A 21,351-nucleotide genomic window follows, 5' to 3' on the forward strand; every position below is an offset into this window, starting at 1 on the left:
CACCACCCCAGCCCCCAGTTCACCCTGTTGAAGAACACGGAGTTGTTCTGAGCAGAACCCTCGTTCGCTGGAAGCGGCCGTGTCATTACCAGGGGGTGGGTGGGTGGGGGGCTGTCAAATATTTTTGGTGAGCTACTGACTGCGCAGAAAGTATCCCTGACCCGCGAGGACGGGTAAGAAAGCAGAACATTGCTTCCTGCAGTCAGCCTGACACGGTACCGAACACCAGGCTGCTGAGCAAGCCAAGAGGCGGCCGAAGAGACGGCGGAAAAATCAGTAGTCGCTAGATTCCAGAATGGTTCGGGAGGGCTGGAAAGCTGCAGATGCCACTCCCACTCTTCAAGGAGGGAAGGGAGGCACAAGAAAGGAAATTACAGATTAGCCTGACCCGAGTGGTTGGAATTGGCATTGATGATAATGAAGATCCATTATCCATTATCAAGGATGAGGACTCAGGGTTACTTACTCGGAGGCACGTGACGAAATAGGCCGAGAGACAGCAGGGTTTTGTAAAGTGGAAATCTCGCCTGACGAATCTTGCTGGAACTCTTTGAGGAAATAACAAGCAGGGTAGACAAAGGAGAGCCAGCGGACGTTGTTTACTTAAGATTTTCAGGAGGCTGCTGAACAAGAGCCCACGGTATTACAGAAGAGATACTAGCACGGACAGAAGGTTGGCTGACTGGCAGGAGGCAAAGAGTGGGAGTAAAACGGGCCCTTTCTGGTTGGCTGCTGTTGACTAGTGGTGTTCTTCAGGCATTGATGTTGGGAACACTTCTTTTCACGTTGTACGGCAACGATTTGGATGGCGGAATTGATAGCTTCATGGCCAAGTTTATGGACGACATGAGAGATGGAGGGGCAGGTAGTGCTGAGCAAGCGGGAAGCCTGCAGAAGGATTTGGATGGATTAGGAGAATGGACAAAGAAACGGCAGATGGAACACAGTGCAGGGAAGTGTATGGTCATGCATTTTGGTAGAAGGATAAAAGGCAAAGACTATTTTCTAAACAGGGGAAAAAAAAATTTGGAATATGAGGTGCAAAGGGACTTGGGAGTCCTCGTGCGGGATCCCTCCTGGTGAGTCGGTGGTGAGGAAGGGAAATGCAACATTAAACATTCATTTCGAGAGGACCAGAATATAAAAACAAGGTTGTGATGTTGAAGCTTTACCAACATCAACTTGGAGTACTGTGAGCCGTTTTGGGGCCCTTGTCTGAGAAAAGAGAGGTCGCACAGAGGAGGTTCGCGGGAACGACTCCAGGAATGGAAGGGTTAACGTACGAGCAGCATTTGATAGCTCTGGGCCTGTACTCGCTGGAGTTTATTAGAAGAGCGTGGGAGGGGGGGTGCGTGAGGTGGGAAGGAATCTTATTGAAACCGACTGAATATTGAAAGGCCAAGATAGAGTGGACGGGAAGAGTTCTCCTCCCATGTCTCATGGTCTGATTTGGAGATCCAAGCTGTCGTTCAGGATGTTGTGAGGTCTGACTGAAGCATCCACGCTTACCCCCATTCCTACCCACGACTTTTATCACCAGTTAAGAAATTTATTACCAGTCGTCTTATAACATCCAAAACATACTAAAATAAAATCCGATTTGCCTCCAATCACAGCTCAAAAATACAACCAAGATTTCTCTGTAAACAACTGTGAACGCTATGGTCTCGACTCTATTAAACATCGCAGGGTACTATAATCCCATATTTCATTTAAAAATCAATACATATTAAAAAAAACACATTTTTTTAAACTTCCACATCATTTTTTTTGTCCAAAGATGCATCATTTGGACAGATATTATTTCATGATCCTGCGGCAGAATCACATTCAGAGAAAAGAAAATTTTTTTTGTCGACAATTTTTTTTAAAAAAAAAAGCAAAGTGTCTATTTGAAAGCCTCTGCTCAAATCGTAAGACAAAGCCCTCATTATTGTGAATGAAAATCTAAGGCATCTTATCATCAGGAGACATCAGCAAAACTATGACTGTGTTACAGAGCAAGGAATGGACACAACAAACCGAGACGGAGACTAGACTTTTCCTGAACTTTGCCCCTTCTCGTCTTCTCCAGCTTGGCCTTCACCCTGGCACCCATGATCCAGTGCGCTCTCTGTGCCCGCGCCCCTCTCACTGGTAACCTGGCTTACCGCACGACTACAGTTCCGCCCGCTTCTCTGGCGCAGGGAGAGCATGGGCGAAAAACAGCTCCGTTTCCTCCCTCTCTCCGGCGTGGGGTGGGGCAAAGGAGGAGGGGGTGGGGGTGGGGGGAGAGAGTCTTTCTTTTTTTTGTCTCTTTCGTTTAAAAATGCGAAGAAACGGAAACAAAAAAAAAAAATCTTTTTTTTCCAAAAGGGTTTCGACTTCCGTGGTTCTACGGAGACTGCGTCTCCCGACTGTCCCACAGGGTTTCAGACCAAGTTCTTGGTGTTGAGGTGCGTCTTGTAGTGTTTGGTCAGGTGGTCACTCCTCATGAACCGCTTGTGACACTGTCCGCACTCGAAGCGCTTGTCACCTGCAACACAGAACGAGATGCGCCTGCCGTAAACGTCTGCCATCGCGCCAGGGGAGCTGAAAATTCTCCGCTAATCAGGGAGGGGGTTGCGGCCATTAGACACAGGAGAAGAATTAGGCCATTCCATCATGGCTGATTTACTATCCCTCTCGACCCCGTTCTCCTGCCTTCTCCCCGTAACTTGTGACTAATCACGAACCTATCAACCTCTGCTTTAAATATACCCAATGACATGGCCTCCACAGCCACCTGAGGCAATGAATTCCACAGATTCATCACCTCCGGTTGAAGAAATTCCTCCTCATCTCTGGTCTGAATGGACGTCCCATTGTTCTGAGGCTGTGTCCTCTGGTCCTAGACTCCCCCACTGTAGGAAACATCCTCTCCACATCCACTCTATCTGTGTCCTCTGGTCCAAGACTCCCCCACTGTAGGAAACATCCTCTCCACATCCACTCTATCTGTGTCCTCTGGTCCTAGACTCCCCCAACTATAGGAAACATCCTCTCCACATCCATTCTATCTGTGTCCTCTGGTCCTAGACTCCCCCCACTATAGGGAACATCCTCTCCACATCCACTCTATCTGTGTCCTCTGGTCCTAGACTCCCCCACTATAGGAAACATCCTCTCCACATCCACTCTATCTGTGGTCCTCTGGTCCTAGACTCCCCAACTATAGGAAAGATCCTCTCCACATCCACTCTATCTGCGTCCTCTGGTCCTAGACTCCCCCACTGTAGAAACTCTATTGAGGCCTTGGATAGCTTTCAATGAGAACCCCCCCACCCCCGCCACTCTTCTAAATTCCAGTGTTCAGGCCCAGAGCCATCAAACCCTCCTCGTATGGTAACCCAAGCAACACACACAAAATGCTGGTGGAACTCAGCAGGCCAGATAGCATCCATAGGAAGAAGCACAGTCGACGTTTCGGGCCGAGACCCTTCGTCAGTACTAACCAGAAGAAGCTAGCTATGGATGCTGCCTGGCCTGCTGCGTTCCGCCGGCAGTTTATGTGTGTGTTGCTTGATTTTCCAGCATCTGCAGATTTCCTTGTGTTTGCGTCATATGGTAACCCTTTCAGTCCCGAAATCATTCTGGTGAACCCCCCCCTGAGCCTTCTCCAACGTCAGCACCTCCTTTCTTAAATAAGGTGCCGGAAACCGTTCTGGGTTCCAGGACCCACTCCTCTTGCCCACAAGGCAGAGGGGAGCAGAATTAGGCCATTCGGCCCATCGGGTCTGCTTCCCCATTCCATCATGGCTGATTTATTATCTCTCTTGACCCCCGTTCTCCTGCCTTCTCCCCGAAACCGCTGACATCCTTTCGAATAAAGAACCCGTCGACCTCCACTTTAAACACACTCAACAACTCGGCCTCCTCAGCTGCCTGTTGCAACGGATTCCACAGGTTCGCCACTGACTGGCTGAACGGTTAGTCCCTGTCCTCCCTCCACAGATGCTGCCTGACCAGCAAAATCTTTTTTTGTCAAGGTTCAGATTCAGCACTCAGATTTATCTGACGCTCGTACATCGAAGCAGACAGGGAAATGCGCCCGTGTACGTTCACCACCGACACAACCTCAGGATGTGCTGGGACCAGGCCGCAAATGTCGCCACACACTCCTGCGACAACAGAGCATGCCCACACCTTACTAACCCCTCATCATCATCATCATGTGCCGTGTCGTACGATGTCATCATTATAGAAACGTAGAAAACCTACAGCACAATACAGGCCCTTCGGCCCACAATGCTGTGCCAAACATGTCCTTACCTTAGAAATTACCTAGGGTTACCCACAGCCCTCTATTGTTCTGAGCTCCATGTACCTGTCAGGAGTCTCTTAAAAGACCCTATTGTATCCACCTCCACCACCGTCACCGGCAGCCCATTCCACGCACTCACCACTCTCTGCATAAAAAACATCTCCTCCGTACCTACTTCCAAGCATCTTAAAACTGTGCCCTCTCGTGCTAACTATTTCAGCCCTGGGGAAAAGCCTCTGACTATCCACACGATCAATGCCTCTCACCATCTTATACACCTCTATTAGGTCACCTCTCAGCCTCCGCCGCTCCAAGGAGAAAAGGCCGAGTTCACTCAACCTGTTTTCATCAGGCATGTTCCCCAATCCAGGCAACATCCTCGTAAATCTGCTCTGCACCCTTTCTATAGTTTCCACATCCTTCTTTTAGTGAGGCAACCAGAACTGAGCACAGTACTCCAAGTGGGGTCTGACCAGGGTCCTATATAGCTGCAACATTACCTCTCGGCTCCTAAATTCAGTCCCACGGTTGATGAAAGCCAATACACCATATGCCTTCTTAACCACAGCGTCAACCTGCACAGCTGCTTTGAGCGTCCTGTGGACTTGGTACCCAAGATCCCTCTGATCCTCCACACTGCCAAGAGTCTTACCGTTAATACTATATTTTGCCATCATATTTGACCTACCAAAATGAACCACCTCACACTTATCTGGGTTGAACTCCATCTGCCACTTCTCAGCCCAGTTTTGCATCCTATCGATTTCCCACTGTAACCTCTGACAGCCAACCACACTATCCACAACACCCTCAACCTTTGTGTCATCAGCAAACTTACTAACCCATCCCTCCATTTCCTCATCCAGGTCATTTATAAAAATCACAAAGAGTAGGGGTCCCAGAACAGATTCCTGAGGCACACCGCTGGTCACCGGCCTCCATGCAGAATATGACTCGTCTACAACCACTCTTTTTGCCTTCTGTGGGCAAGCCAATTCTGGATCCCATGCCTCTTTACTTTCTCAATAAGCTTTGCATGGAGTACCTAATCAAATGCCTTGCTGAAATCCATATACACTACATCTACTGCTCTACCTTCACCAACGTGTTTAGTCACATCCTGAAAAAAATTCAATCAGGTTCGTAAGGCACGACCTGCCTTTGACAAAGCCATGCTGACTATTCCTAATCATATTATGCCTCTCCAAATGTTCATAAATCCTGCCTCTCAGGATCTTTTCCATCAACTTACCAATCACTGAAGTAAGACTCACTGGTCTATAATTTCTTTACTATCTTTACTCCCTTTCTTGAATAAGGGAACAACATCAGCAACCCTCCAATCATCCAGAACCTTTCCCATCCCCATTGATGATGCAAAGATCATCGCCAGAGGCTCAGCAATCTCCTCTCTCGCTTCCCACAGTAGCCTGGGGTACATCTCGTCTGGTCCCGGAGACTTATCCAACTTGATGCTTTCCAAAAGCTCCAGCACATCCTCTTTCTTAATGTCTATATGCTCAAGCTTTCAATCCGCTGTATATCTTCCCTACAATCGCCAAGATCCTTTTCCTAAGTGAATACTGAAGCAAAGTATTCATTATGTACCTCTGCTATCTCCTCCGGTTCCATACACACTTTTCCACTGTCACACTTGATTGGTCCTATTCTCTCACGTCTTATCCTCTTGCTCTTCACATACTTGTAGAATGCCTTGGGATTTTCTTTAATCCTGCTCGCCAAGGCCTTCTCATGGCCTCTTCTGGTTCTCCTGATTTCATTCTTAAGCTCCTTCCTGCTTGCCTTATAATCTTCCAGATCTCTAACATTACCTATTTTTTGAGCCTTTTGTAAGCTTTTCATTCCTCCTTGACTAGATTTTCAATAGCCTTTGTAACCATGGTTCCTGTACCCTACCATTCTTTTCCTGTCTCATTGGAACGTACCTATGCAGAACGCCACACAAATATCCCTTGAACATTTCCCACATTTCTTCCGTATATTTCCCCAAGAACATCTGTTCCCAATTTATGCATCCAAGTTCCTACCTGATAGCCTCACATTTCCCCTTACTCCAATTGAACACTTTCCTAACTTGTCTGTTCCTATCCCTCTCTAATGCAATGGTAAATGAGATAGAATTGTGATCACTATCTCCAAAATGCTCTCCCACTGAGAGACCTGACACCTGACCAGGTTTATTTCCCAATACCAGATCAAGTACAGTCTCTCCTCCTGTAGGCTTATCTACATATTGTGTCAGAAACCCTTCCTGAACACACCTAACAAACTCCACCCCATCTAAACCCCTCACTCTAGGGAGATGCCAATCAATATTTGGGAAATTAAAATCTCCCATCATGGCAACCCTGTTATTATTACACCTTTCCAGAATCTGTTTCCCTATCTACTCCTCGATGTCCCTGTTACTATTGGGTGGTCTATAAAAAACACCCAGTAGAGTTATTGGCCCTTTCCTGTTCCTTACTTCCACCCACAGAGACTCAGTAGACAATCCCTGCATGACTTCCTCCTTTTCTGCAGCCATGACACTATCTCTGATCAACAGTGCCATGTCCCCACCTCTTTTGCCTTCCTCCCTGTCCTTTCTGAAAAATCTAATTCTGGCCCTCTAAGTAACCATTCCTGCCCCTGAGCCATCCAAGTCTCGTTAATGGCCACAACATCATAGCTTCAAGTACTGATCCACGCTCAAAGCTTATCTGCTTTGTTCATGATGCTTCTTGCATTAAAACAGACATATCTCAAACCATTGGTCTGAGCACGTCCCTTCTCTACCATCTGCCTATCCTCCCTCTCGCACTGTCTACAAGCTTTCTCTATTTGTGAGCCAACTGCCCCTTCCTCCGTCTCTTCAGTTCAGTTCCCATCCCCCAGCGATTCTAGTTTAAACTCTCCCCAATAGCCTTAGCAAACCTCCCCGCCAGAATATTGGTCCCCCTCGGATTCAAGTACAACCCGTCCTTTTTGTACAGGTCACGCCTGCCCCAAAAGAGGTCCCAATGATCCAGAAATCTGAATCTCTGCCCCCTGCTCCAATCCTTCAGCCACGCTTTAACTTCCACCTGACTATATTCCTGTACTCACTGTCGTGTGGCACAGACAGTAATCCCGAGATGACTACCTTTGTGGTCCTGCTTCTCAACTTCCTTCCCAACTCCCTGTAGTCTGCTTTCAGGACCTCCTCCCTTTTCCTGCCAATGTCACTGGTACCAATATGTACCACGACCTCTGGCTGTTCTCCTTCCCGCTTCAGGATATCGTGGACGCGATCTGAAACATCCCGGACACTGGCACCTGGGAGGCAAAATCACCATCCGTGTTTCTTTCCTGCGTCCACAGAATCGCCTGTCTGACTATAGAGTCCCCTATCGTTGCTGCTGCCCTCTTCCTTTCCCTACCCTTCTCAGCCACAGGGCCAGACTCTGTGCCAGAGGCACGGCCACTGTTGCTTTCCCCAGGTAGGCCGTCCCCCCCAACAGTACTCAAACAGGAGTACTTATTGTTAAGGGGGACAGTCACTGGGGTACTCTCTAGTATCTGACTCCTGCCCTTCCCTCTCCTGACTGTTTTCCACTTATCTGTCTCCCGAGGACCCAGTGTGACTACTTGCCTATAGCTCCTCTCTATCACCTCCTCACTCTCCCTGACCAGACAAAGATCATCAAATTGCATCTCCAGTTCCCTATAAGGAGTTGCAACTTGATGCCCCCGGCACAGATGTGGCTGTCCGGGAGGCCGGGAGTCTCCCGGACATCCCACATCCGACACCCAATACAGAACACCGGCCTGACAGACATAGTTCCTGCTTTCTATTCCTCACAGGTAACCTGCCTCCCCTCGACCCATTATCACCGGGGACCCATTGAGCCAAAGCCCTACCACTCTGCCGCAGGTCACTGTGATGATGACTGCTCGTTTGTGCCCAGTCTCCCTTTTACGCCTGAACCTCCTCGGCTATTTAACTCACGATTGGTGCTCCGGTTACAGACGCTGATAGGCCACGTACAATGGACAAACGTTCTCGAAGCTCCCTTTTTAAATAACCGCCGCCGACCTGCGAGAAATCCCTCTTGGTAAAGCTCTGTTGAGGCCGCTGACAGGCCACGTACATGTGCCATGTTGATTTGACGTGGGTGATCATGGTCCTTCCGTGACCATGATTGCACTTGTCAAATTCCACAGAAGAGGTTTGCCGTCGTCTTCTTCTGGGCAGTGTCTTCGAAAGGTGTGTGACTTACCCCCCGTCCCATTATCAATATTCTTCAGAGATGGTCTGCCTGGCATCTGTGGTTGCATCACCAGGACTTGTGATCAGCACTGGCTGCTCGTACGACCATCCACCACCTGCTCCCCTGGTTTCACGTCACCCTGATCGAGAGGGCTAAGAAGGTGCTACACCTTGCCCGAGGGTGACCTGCAGGCTAGCGGAGGGAAGTAGCACCTCGCATCTCCTCTGGTAGAGACCCATCTCCGCCCCGCCATCCAATAACAACAGTGAGTTTAATACCGCGCAACTGCCTCGCAAGAGATGCCTTCCCTGTCAGTCGGTCACCAGAACCGCACACAGAGGAAATTAAGAACCTGGTGGCATGGTGTGAAGACAATAACCTGTCCCTCAACGTCAGCAAGATGAAGGAATTGGTTGTTGACTTCAGAAGGAGTAGCGGACCGCACGACCCAATTTACATCGGTGGTGTGCAAGTGGAACAGGTCAAAAGCTTTAAGTTCCTCGGGGTCAATATCACAAATGACCTGACTTGGTCCAACCAAGCAGAGTCCACTGCCAAGAAGGCCCACCAGCGCCTTTACTTCCTGAGAAAGCTGAAGAAATTTGGCCTGTCCCCTAAAACCCTACTAATTTTTATAGATGCACCGTAGAAAGCATTCTTCCAGGGTGCATCACAACCTGGTATGGAAGTTGTCCTGTCCAAGACCGGAAGAAGCTGCAGAAGATCGTGAACATGACGCAGCACATCACACAAACCAATCTTCCGTCCTTAGACTCACTTTACACCGCACGCTGTCGGAGCAGTGCTGCCAGGATAATCGAGGACACGACCCACCCAGCCAACACACTTTTCATCCCTCTTCCCTCCGGGAGAAGGCTCAGGAGCTTGAAGACTCGTACGACCAGATTTGGGAACAGCTTCTTTCCAACTGTGATAAGACTGCTGAACGGATCCTGACCCGGATCTGGGCCGTACCCTCCAAATATCCGGACCTGCCTCTCGGTTTTTTTGCACTACCTTACTTTCCATTTTCCTATTTTCTATTTATGATTTATAATTTAAATTTTTAATATTTACTATCCATTTTGTAATCCAGGGAGCACGAAGTGCAGAATCAAATATCGCTGTGGTGATTCTACGCTCTGGTATCAATTGTTTGGCGACAATGAAGTAAAGTACTCCAAGTGAGGCCTCACCAATGCCTTATACAACTTCCAACATACCATCCCAACTCCTAGACCACAGAACGGTACATGAACAGGCCCTTCGGCCCACAATGTTGTGTCAAACCAATTAAATTAGTAGTCAAATAGCCAACTAAATGAATCTCCTCTGCCTACACAATGTCCATATCCTTCCATTTTCCTCACAGTCACGTGCCTATCCAAATGTTTCTTAAAAACCCCTAACGTTTCTGCCTCTACCACCACCCCAGGCAGTTCATTCTCTGTGTGATAAACTTGTCCCTCACATCTCCCCTCACCTTTAACGCCTGCCCTCTGGTGTTAAGACATTTCAACCCCAGGAAACAGATACTCCCCGTCCACTCTGTCCACGCCCCTCAAAATCTTGTAAGCCTCCCCTCAGCCTCGACCCCACCAAGTCCGTCCGACCCCCTCGCGAGGCCTGGTGGGAGGTCTGCCCTGCGAGCGACTGACCTGTGTGAGTCCGGGCGTGTCTCTGTAGCTCGTCGCTGCGGGTGAATCGCTTTCCGCAGAAGACCCAGCTGCAGACGAACGGGCGCTCCCCCGTGTGTAGGCGGACGTGGGCGCGCAGCAGCGACGTTTTCCGGAACACCTTCTCACAGCCTGGAATGTGGCAGATGTGCTTCTTCTTCCCCACCTCGCTGCTCCTGCATTGAAAACACCTCGTTAGCCGGGTGGGGGGGGCGTTCGCACTCTTCAGTGGTTGAGCAGGATGGGCTGGGAGGTGGCAAGCTGGAGTTTAACCCTGATGAGTACGAGGTGTCGCACCTCGGTGGGGCGAACACAAGGAGACGGTACACTGTTGAGGGCAGGATCCTTAAGCGTGTTGCTGAGCGGAGAGATCTTGGGATCCAAGTCCATTGCTCCTTGAAAAGGGCCACACAGGTCAACTGAGGTGGTTAAGAAGGCTTATGGAATGCTTGCTTTTATTAATTGGGGCATTGGGTTCAAAAACCGGGAGGTTATGTCGCAACTTTATAAAGCTCCGGTTAGGCCACATCTGGAGTACTGCGTACAGTTCTGTTTGCCCCACTCTAGGAAGGATGTTGAAACTTTGGAGAGGGGGCAGAAAAGGTTCACCAGGATGCTGCCTGGCTTACAGAGCGTGTGCTATCGCGAGAGGCTGGGCAAACTTGGGCATGTTTTCTCTGGAGCGTCGGAGGCAGAGGGGAGATCCGATAGAGGTATATGTAAGGTGTTTCTTCTTTTAAGTTACTGCGAAGGCTCATAAAATGGCTTCTTTGTTATGTTAGGATAAAAATGGCTTTTCTGTAATAGTAAGTGTGATGTAAGGAGTTCTCTCTCTCTGCTTGTTTGGGTTATATTATTGATAAGGGAAGGGACAAACCAATGGGTGTCCATGTTATTCTTTTTGTGGGTGATATTCTGACTCATGTGGGTGAGAACCGTGTGGTTTGGCGGGCTTTTCGGGAGGAGACCCGAAGAGGAAGGATGTGCTGGAAGTGCTCTAGTCGACCACTATGACCACGGCGAGTCGAGGGGTCGGAGTGGATCACATGGTGGAAAGAGGACCCCGTTAATTGAGCTCCCACGGTTGTGCACAAAGTGGTTGAACTCTGATAAGTTTGGCGCCTTTTACTTTCCCCTTTATATTGTGTCTCTATTAATTACATAGTTCCAGTAAGATTTATAAAGTGTAATCTCTAACTCGTACATTGTGTGCTGTCTGATATTTGATGTGTGAGTTTGCACCAGGTGGCATTACACAGCAACGACGCAAGGGTGAGGCACGGTTTGGCGGGCGGACAGGGTTTCCACTAGATCAGCGGTCCGCAACCACTGGGCCGCATGTGGTACCGGGCCACGAGGAAACGATATGAATCAGCTGCACCTTTCCTCATTCCCTGTCACGCACTGTTGAGCTTGAACATAGGGTTGCCAACTGTCCCATATTAGCCCGGACATCCCGTATATTGGGCTAAATTGGTTTGTCCCATACGGGACAGCCCTTGTCCCGTATTTCCCCTGCTAGGGTAGGGCATTCCTATGAAACCTTTCGTGCCGAAATGGTGTGAAGCGAAGAAGCATTTACCATTAATTTATATGGGAAAATTTTTTGAGCATTCCCAGACCCAAAGAAATAACCTACCAAATCATACCAAATAACACACACATAAGACCTCAAATAACTCTAACATATAGTAAAAGCAGGAATGATATGATAAATACACAGCTTATACAAAGTAGAAATAATGTATGTACAGTATAGTCGGGAAGATTAAGCCAAAACCGATTTGTGGGGAACAAAAATCGGCATGTACGCACATGCGCATGTCACATATGTGAACGTCACGCATGAGCACACAGGTGCCCGCGCAAGGCTTCATGGTTACGGTAGTCTTTCTCGGGGTAAGCACAAGTGTCCCGTCAACACACACAAAAATTGCTGGTGAACGCCGCAGGCCAGGCAGCACCTATAGGAAGAGGTACAGTCGCCGTTTCGGGCTGGGACCCTTCGTCAGGGTTTGACTGCTACTTTTGTCCCTTATTTGGGAGTGAGAAAGTTGGCAACTCTAACTATAAAAGACATGTTGAGGTGAGTTTAACCCTACTTGATCACCCCCCGCCCCCCGGGTGGCCGGTCCGCAAGAATATTGTCAATTTTAAACCGGTCCGCGATGCAAAAAAGGGTGGGGGACCCCTGCCCTAAACACTAGATAGACCTGAGCATTACATGTGCAAGATTATGAGAGGCACAGATGGAGTGGACAGAGAGAATCTGTTTCTCAGGGTTGAAATGTCCAGTACCAGACGGCAGGCATTGAAGGTGGTGGTGGTGGGGGGGGGGGGGGGGAGGTCCAGGGGGGGATGTGAGGGTTAAGATTCATGCTCAGAGAGTAGTGGATGCCTGGAATGCGTTGCCTGGTATGGTGGTGGGGGCAAACCCATTAGAGGCTTTTGAGAGAAGTTTGGAACAGGCACATGGATATGAGGAAGATGGAGGGATGTGGGCATGGTGTAGGGAGGAGGGATCAGTGTTTGGGCGTTTTTGATTTGATTTTTAGCCGGGTCAGCACAACACTGTGGGCCGAATGGCCGCTTCCTGTTCTGAACTGCTCTGCTAGGCGTGGAGAGAGAATCAGCGAGCCAGCCTCAAGTGACGGGCCGAAGGGCCTGTCCCTCTATGTATGAAGCTAGCCCTGGTTTCATCTTCGTTCAATGGCCAAGCCCGACACAATAAAAGAAATTACCACAGAATTCAATGTTCTCAATAGTAACGGACAAGGCTTGTGATCCCATGGAGCCAAGAGAACACATTGTCATTATCTGCCGTGTCGTATGATATCATCATACGAATTGACAATAAACCGGACTGGTCAAAGAACACTGAGGCTGTCTACAAGAAGGGTCAGAGCCGTCTCTATTTCCTGAGGAGACTGAGGTCCTTTAGCATCTGCCGGACGATGCTGAGGATGTTCTACGAGTCTGTGGTGGCCAGTGCGATCATGTTTGCTGTTGTGCGCTGGGGCAGCAGGCTGAGGGTAGCAGACACCAACAGGATCAACAAACTCATTCGTAAGGCCAGTGATGTTGTGGGGATGGAACTGGACTCTCTGACGGTGGTGTCTGAAAAGAGGATGCTGTCCAAGTTGCATGCCATCTTGGACAATGTCTCCCATCCACTACATAATGTACTGGTTGGGCACAGGAGTACATTCAGCCAGAGACTCATTCCACCGAGATGCAGCACAGAGCGTCATAGGAAGTCATTCCTGCCTGTGGCCATCAAACTTTACAACTCCTCCCTTAGAGAGTCAGACACCCTGAGCCAATAGGCTGGTCCTGGACTTATTTCCCGGCATAATTTACATATTACTATTTAATTATTTATGGTTTTATTACTATTTAATTATTTATGGTGCAACTGTAGCGAAAACCAATTTCCCCTGGGATCAATAAAGTATGACTATGACTATCATTACGCGCGGTGTTGTATGATGTGGGCGGTCACGGTCTCTGGCCATGACAGTTCTACAGAAGTGGTTTGCCATCGCCTTCTTCTGGGCAGTGTCTTCACAAGACGAGTGACCTCTCCCAGCCATTATCAACACTCTTCAGACAATCTCTGCCTGGCCATATATAACCAGGATGTGATCTGCACCGGCTGCTCATACGACCACCCATCACCTGCTCCCATGGTTTCACCTGACCCCGATCGGGGGGGGGGGGGGGGCGGCTAAGCAGGTGATACACCTTGCCCCAAGGGTGACCTGCAGGCCAGCGGAGGGAAGGAGCCTCACACCTGCTTTGGTACAGACGTATCTCCACCCAAAAGGGAGAAATCAAGAGAGCTGAAAGCAGACATGAGCTTGCTCTGACAGACAAGGTGGAGGACAATCCCAAGAGCTTCTACAGATAGATTAAGAGCAAGGGTCAAAAGGGACATCATCAAGAACTCCTACCATCTAGGCCATCCCCCTTCTCACTGCAACCATCAGGAAGGAGGTACGGGAGCCTCAGGATTCACACCACCAGGTTCAGGAACAGTTATTACCTCTCAACCATCAGGAAGGAGGTACAGGAGATTCAGGACCCACACCACTAGGTTCAGGAACAGTTATTACCTCTCAACCATCAGGAAGGAGGTACAGGAGACTCAGGACCCACACCACTAGGTTCAGGAACAGCTATTACCCCTCAACTATCAGGAAGAAGGTACAGGAGCCTCAGGACCCACACCACCAGGTTCAGGAACAGTTATTACCCCCTCAACCATCAGGAAGGAGGTACAGGAGCCTCAGGATTCACACCACCAGGTTCAGGAACAGTTATTACCCCTCAACCATCAGGAAGGAGGTACAGGAACCTCAGGTCCCACACCACCAGCTTCAGGAACAGTTATTACCCCTCAACCATCAGGAAGGAGGTACGGGAGCCTCAGGATTCACACCACCAGGTTCAGGAACAGTTATTACCTCTCAACCATCAGGAAGGAGGTACAGGAACCTCAGGTCCCACACCACCAGGTTCAGGAACAGTTATTACCCCCTCAACCATCAGGAAGGAGGTACAGGAACCTCAGGTCCCACACCACCAGGTTCAGGAACAGTTATTACCCCCTCAACCATCAGGAAGGAGGTACAGGAGCCTCAGGTCCCACACCACCAGGTTCAGGAACAGTTATTACCCCTCAACCATCAGGAAGGAGGTACAGGAGCCTCAGGACCCACACCACCAGGTTCAGGAACAGTTATTACCCCTCAACCATCAGGAAGGAGGTACAGGAGCCTCAGGTCCCACACCACCAGGTTCAGGAACAGTTATTACCCCCTCAACCATCAGGAAGGAGGTACAGGAGCCTCAGGACCCACACCAGCAGGTTCAGGAACAGTTATTACCCCTCAACCATCAGGAAGGAGGTACAGGAGCCTCAGGACCCACACCACCAGGTTCAGGAACAGTTATTACCCCTCAACCATCAGGAAAGAGGTATGGGGCAAGTGAAGTTATCCCCTCTGGTTCAGGAGCCTGATGGTTGAGGGGTAATAACTGTTCCTGAACCTGGTGGTGTGGGTCCTGAGGCTCCTGTACCTCCTTCCTGTTGGTTGAGGGGTGATAACTGTTCCTGTGTGTATGTGTGTGTGTGTGTGTGTGTGTGTGAGTGTGTGAGTGTACGTGTGTGTTTGTGTATGTGTCTGTGTGTGTGAGAGAGAACGTGAGTGTGTGTCTGTGTCTGTGTGTGTGTGTGTGTGTGTGTGTGTGTGTGAGTGTACGTGTGTTTGTGTGTGTGTCTGTGTGTGTGAGAGAGAACGTGAGTGTGTGTCTGTGTGTGAGTGTGTGTGTGTGTGTGTGTGTGTGTGTGTGTGTGTGTGTGTGTTATATGTACTGTGTTTGAGGAACACCGTTCCCTTTGGCAGTATACCTGCGTACGGTTGAACGTCAATAAGCTGAGGCTGAACTTAAAGTTTAAGCTTCACCCCCGCAGACCCCAGGCGACCCACCAGGACAAGCCCACACGTCAGAAACGAAGGGGCGTGAACCCCGGCTCCCTCCCGCGGGCAGCAGAGGGCGGGGGACCGACGTGGGGCGCCAGGCCTACCTTTTGTCGCCGTCCTTGCAGTTGGGACAGGTGCAGGCCACTCGCTTCATCTTCTTGCTCTGCGAGGCTGGCTGGCCGGCCATCTCGTCGGCCGGCAGGGCGGGCTCCACCTGCAGCTGGCTGAGCTGGCTGGGGCTCAGCCCGGTGATGGTGATGTTGTTGGCGGACACCGGCGACACCACCCCCGCCTGCACGCTGAGCTGCTGCTGCCCTGCGGAGAAACAGAGAAACCCGGTCTTCGGCGAGGGCATCGGAGATCTCTGCCGCGCGTTGGGAGGCCGTTCAGGCAGTCTACCCCATGCTAACGCTCTGACGTCTACCTTCCTGCTACAGTTTCTAATCAAGTAGATAGTTAATTAGTAACTTACAACGCGCGAAGGTAATGTACACGTATGTGTAGTCTGACAATAAATTTACTTTGCCTTTGAGATGTTTAGTTTGCCGAGTTCTAAACAGTCGAAACGTTTGGGTCAAGACCCTTCGTCGGGAAGGGGGAAGATGCCAGAATAAGAAGGTGGGGGTTTGTTGGGGTGGGGGAGGAGGAGGACAAGCTGGAAGGTGATAGGTGAAGCCCGGCGGGTGGGGGAAAGGGAAGATGCTGGGAGGTGATAGGTGGAAAAGATAAAGGGCGGAAGAAGGAGGAATCTGACAGGAGAGGAGAGTGGACCCATGGGAGAAAGGGAATTGGGGGGGTGGTCACTGGGGGGGGGGGAGGTGATAGGCAGGTGAGGAGAAGAGGCAAGTGGCTCGAGTGGGAAGTTGAGGAAGAAGGAAGGGAGAGGGGGAAGGTTCAAAATAAATCTATTAACAAAGTACACATATGTCACCATATACAACCCTGAGATTCATTTCCTTGCAGGTAGCCTCAATAAATCTATCGAATAATATCCATAACAGGATCAATGAAAGACCCAACCAGCTTGGGCGTTCAACCCAGAAGACAACAAATTGTGCAAATACAAAAAGAGAGGAATAATAATAATAAATAAGTAAGCAGTGAATATCGAGAACAGGAGGAGGTGGGAGAAATCGATCTTCCTGCTATTAGGTTGGAGGCCACCCAGACGGAACACGAGGTACTGCTCCGCCAACCTGAGTGTGGCCTCATCTTGGCAGAACAGGCAGCCGTGGACCGACAGGTCGAGATGGGAATGGGGACTGGAATCGAAATGGCTGGCCACCGGGAAAACCTGCTTTATGATTTGCCGGAAACCACCTACCTATCTATCTATCTATCTCAAAACATGAGGAAGTCTACCGATGCTGGAAATCCAGGGCAAAAACACACACAAAATGCCGGACAGCAGGTCAGGCAGCATCTGTGGAAAAGGGTACCCAGTCGACATTTTGGGTCTCGGCCCCGAAATGTTGACTGTTTACTCTTTTCCCCAGGCCTTTACACTTCGTGATTTTTATAAATGACCTGGATGAGGAAGTGGAAGGATGGGTTGGAGGTGTTGTGGATAGTGTGGAGAGCTGTCAGAGGTTACAGCGGGACATTGATAGGATGCAAAACTGGGCAGAGAAGTGGTAGATGAAGTTCAACCCAGATAAGTGTGAGGTGGTTCGTTCTGGTAGGTCAAATATGATGGCAGAATATAGTATTAACAGTAAGACTCTTGGCAGTGTGGAGGATCAGAGGGATCTTGGGGTCCGAGTCCATAGGACGCTCAAAACAGCTGTGCAGGTTGACTCTGTGGTTAAGAAGGCATACAGTGCATTGGCTTTCATCAACCGTGGGACTGAATTTAGGAGCCGAGAGGTAATATTGCAGCTATATAGGACCCTGGTCAGACCACACTTGGAGTACTGTGCTCAGTTCTGGTCGCCTCACCACAGGAAGGATGTGGAAACCATAGGAAGGGTGCAGAGGAGATTTACGAGGATGTTGCCTGGATTAGGGAGCGTGCCTTATGAGAATAGGTTGAGTGAACTCGGCCTTTTCTCCTTGGAGCGACGGAGGATGAGAGGTGACCTGAGAGAGGTGTACAAGATGTTGAGAGGCATTGATCATGTGGATAGTCAGAGGCTTTTCCCCAGGGCTGAAATGTTTGCCACAAGTGGACACAGGTTTAAGGTGCTGGGGAGTGGGTACAGAGGAGATGTCAGGGGTAAGTTTTTTACTCAGAGAGTGGTGAGTGTGTGGAATGGGCTGCCAGAAACAGTGGTGGAGATGGATACGATAGGGTCTTTTAAGAGACTTTTGGATAGGTACATGGAGCTTAGAAAAATAGAGGGCTTTAGGTAAGCCGAGTAATTTCTAAGGTAAGGACATGTTCGGCACAACTTTGTGGGCCAAAGGGCCTGTATTGTGCTGTAGTTTTTCTAAGTTTCTATGTCAAATCAAAAAAAATCAAATCCAGTTTAATTGTCATTCAAACCATACATGGATACAGCTGAATGAGACGGCGTTCCTCAGTGGGGGGGGGGGGGCCAGGGTGCAAAGACGTACCCGTGCATCCAAAATGACGAGGAAGGAAACGGAAATTAACACAATTACTCGAGGAAACAAATCTTAGACCAAGTTTCCCGGTTCCCGGCAGTCCAGCCCGTAATTTCACTGATCCGCCACTGGTGGCAGCACCGACCCAACCCAGACACCACTCTACAACAACAGGAATTCTGCAGATGCTGGAAATTCAAGCAACACACATCAAAGTTGCTGGTGAACGCAGCAGGCCAGGCAGCATCTGTAGGAAGAGGTGCAGTCGGCGTTTCAGGCCGAGACCCTTCGTCAGGAGGGCCCGAGGACTGAGGCCTAGTGCAATGCTGCCTGGCCTGCTGAGTTCCTCTTATCTCGCTATCCGTCTATTTATGTTTTTATCTTACACAGTTTTTGTCTCCTTTTGCACCCTGGTTGCTTGCCTGCCTTTGCTCGGTGCCCAGTTTCACACTGATGCAATGGCATCATTTTTCCCCTCTTCTACTGTGAATGCCTGCAGGAAAATGAATCTCAAGGTGATACACGCGTACTTTGAGAATTAAATTTGCTTCGAGCTTTGATTTGAGTTTGTCCGGATCCAGCGTCTTTTGTTTATTCCGTCTAAGGGAACTTAAAACAGTTGGGTGGTGGAGAGGACAGTCCACACAGGCAGAATCTCGTAACGGCAAGATCAGAGTCGTAGAGAACCACAGCACTGAAGCAGGCCCATTGGCCCACGTTGAACCACTGAAACTGCCGACTCCCGCCGCCCTTCACTGGAACCACAGCCCCCCATACCTCCTCCCACCTGCGTACCTATCCAAACTCCTCTCAGACGTTGAGATCGGAATCGCATCCACCACTAGTGCCAGCAGCTCATTCCACACACTCTCACCAACCCTCTGAGCGAAGAAGCTTCCCCCCCCACCCCTCATGTTCCACTCAAACGTTTAACCTTTCACCCCTAACCCGCGACTTCTCATTGTCATCTCACCCGACCTATGGGCTACGGTAGGAAACTTTGTTACATGGTGTGAGCAGAATTATCTGCAGCTTAATGTGAAAAAGACTAAGGAGCTGGTGGTAGACCTGAGGAGAGCTAAGGTACTGGTGACCCCTGTTTCCATCCAGGGGGTCAGTGTGGACATGGTGGAGGATTACAAATATCTGGGGATACGAATTGACAATAAACTGGACTGGTCAAAGAACACTGAGGCTGTCTACAAGAAGGGTCAGAGCCGTCTCTATTTCCTGAGGAGACTGAGGTCCTTTAACATCTGCCAGACGATGCTGAGGATGTTCTACGAGTCTGTGGTGGCCAGTGCGATCATGTTTGCTGTTGTGTGCTGGGGCAGCAGGCTGAGGGTGGCAGACACCAACAGAATCAACAAACTCATTCGTAAGGCCAGTGATGTTGTGGGGATGGAACTGGACTCTCTGACGGTGGTGTCTGAAAAGAGGATGCTGTCTAAGTTGCATGCCATCTTGGACAATGTCTCCCATCCACTACATATTGTACTGGGTGGGCACAGGAGTACATTCAGCCAGAGACTCATTCCACCGAGATGCAGCACAGAGCATCATAGGAAGTCATTCCTGCCTGTGGCCATCAAACTTTACAACTCCTCCCTTGGAGGTTCAGACACCCTGAGCCAATAGGCTGGTCCTGGGCTTATTTCATAATTTACTGGCAAAATTTACATATTACTATTTAACTATTTATAGTTTTATTACTATTTATTATTTATGGTGCAACTGTAATGATAACCAATTTCCCCCGGGATCAGTAAAGTATGACTGTGACTATGACCTCAGTTGGAAAAGAGCCCGTTTGTGCATCTATCCTATCTACAACACCTTAAAATTTTGCACACCTCTATCAAATCTACCCTCAATCCTCTACGTTCCAGGGGATAAAGTTCTAACCTATTCAATCTTCCCCTATGCCTCAGGTCCTCCAGTCCCAACAGCATCCTTGTAAATTTCCTCTGCATCCTTTCAACCTTACTGATATCAGGCCGGTGACCAGAAACTGTGCACAGCACTACGCATTAAGGCAGATTTATAATTGTGCGTACTAGCTTACGACGCAGCCTACGCAAGTGGGCTACGCCGTTGTGAGCGCTTATACTTGTGCGTTGGTGTGTCTGCATCGTTCTGCAATTCACCGCCAAAATACTAGTTGGCGGTGGGGTTTCTATGGCACTGTGTTGAGTTTCTTTGCGTTGAAACTCAACACAAAGAAACTCAAACTTCAGACAATGGTGACTGAAACTGAAGGAGGGTGAATTTTCTGTGCTTGTCCGGCCACTGAGAGACATGGACCAGGAAAAATGCATTTCAAATATTTTCGGATGTCAGCAGGTAGATTTGACGATTCGGGTCATTGTCTCCAACCATTTATTTCACACAGTATACTCAGAGACTGGCAATCACCATTCGAGTTTTAGCTTCAGCTGGAAGTCAACAGGCTGTAACAGCTGGCTACAAACTGGCGTCGAGCACAGGGTCCTCCATAATTTCGGAGGTCTGTAAAGCTTTATGGAAAGCATTGCAGCCAGAGTTCCTTCCCTGCCCTTCAGTCGCCCAATGGGAAGCTATTGCAGCGTAGGAAAAAATGCGATGCTACCAAGTGGACCAATCACAGTAGTTGTGGTCTGCGTCGCTGCCATGCGTAGTTACATTTTGGGAAAGGTGCGTGTTAGGCTACGGCGTAGGGTTGGTGTAGAGTACAGTGTAGGGTACGCGGCTACGCCGTACCTACGACACACATTTGACGCACAAGTATAAATCAGCCTTTAGGCCTCACCAACGTCCTAAGGCGTGACCTCCCGACTCATCGAATCCCATAAACGAACCGTGCTCTGCGCAGGCGGTGTGCGGCGGAGCAGGGGCCTCTGTGGGCGCGCCGGATCCCGTCAGTGCTGCCCCCCGGTGTTCACTCAGCAGAAGACAAGCTGGACTGCGCCTACCTGGGGCGTGCGGTGCTGTCCTGGCAGAAACATGGCTCCCACGCACCTGTAATCTACACTCAGGGACCTAGACTATATATACATATTTTTTTGTGACTCTGTCGTTCTCCTATTGTGACTACACATGCTGCGCGTGACAGTCTGGTACGGTGCTCT

The 21,351-nt window shown here is 49.5% G+C and overlaps 1 protein-coding gene across 1 annotated transcript in view; it reads right to left on the minus strand.

Moving 5' to 3' along the window:
• Positions 1 to 590: 590 nt before the first annotated feature.
• sp2 (sp2 transcription factor) overlaps positions 591 to 21,351 on the minus strand; it is an 85,108-nt gene continuing 64,347 nt past the window's right edge. The window contains exons 4-6 of the mRNA XM_072248677.1: positions 15,802 to 16,012; positions 10,194 to 10,387; positions 591 to 2,515 (exon numbers count right to left, since the gene is read on the minus strand). Of these exons, the coding sequence (XP_072104778.1) occupies positions 2,412 to 2,515; positions 10,194 to 10,387; positions 15,802 to 16,012 (509 nt within the window). The 3' untranslated portion in view covers positions 591 to 2,411. The remainder of the gene's footprint in view (positions 2,516 to 10,193; positions 10,388 to 15,801; positions 16,013 to 21,351) is intronic.

The sequence above is a fragment of the Mobula birostris genome, chromosome X (assembly GCF_030028105.1).
Source record: "Mobula birostris isolate sMobBir1 chromosome X, sMobBir1.hap1, whole genome shotgun sequence".
Taxonomy (NCBI): Eukaryota; Metazoa; Chordata; class Chondrichthyes; order Myliobatiformes; family Myliobatidae; genus Mobula; species Mobula birostris.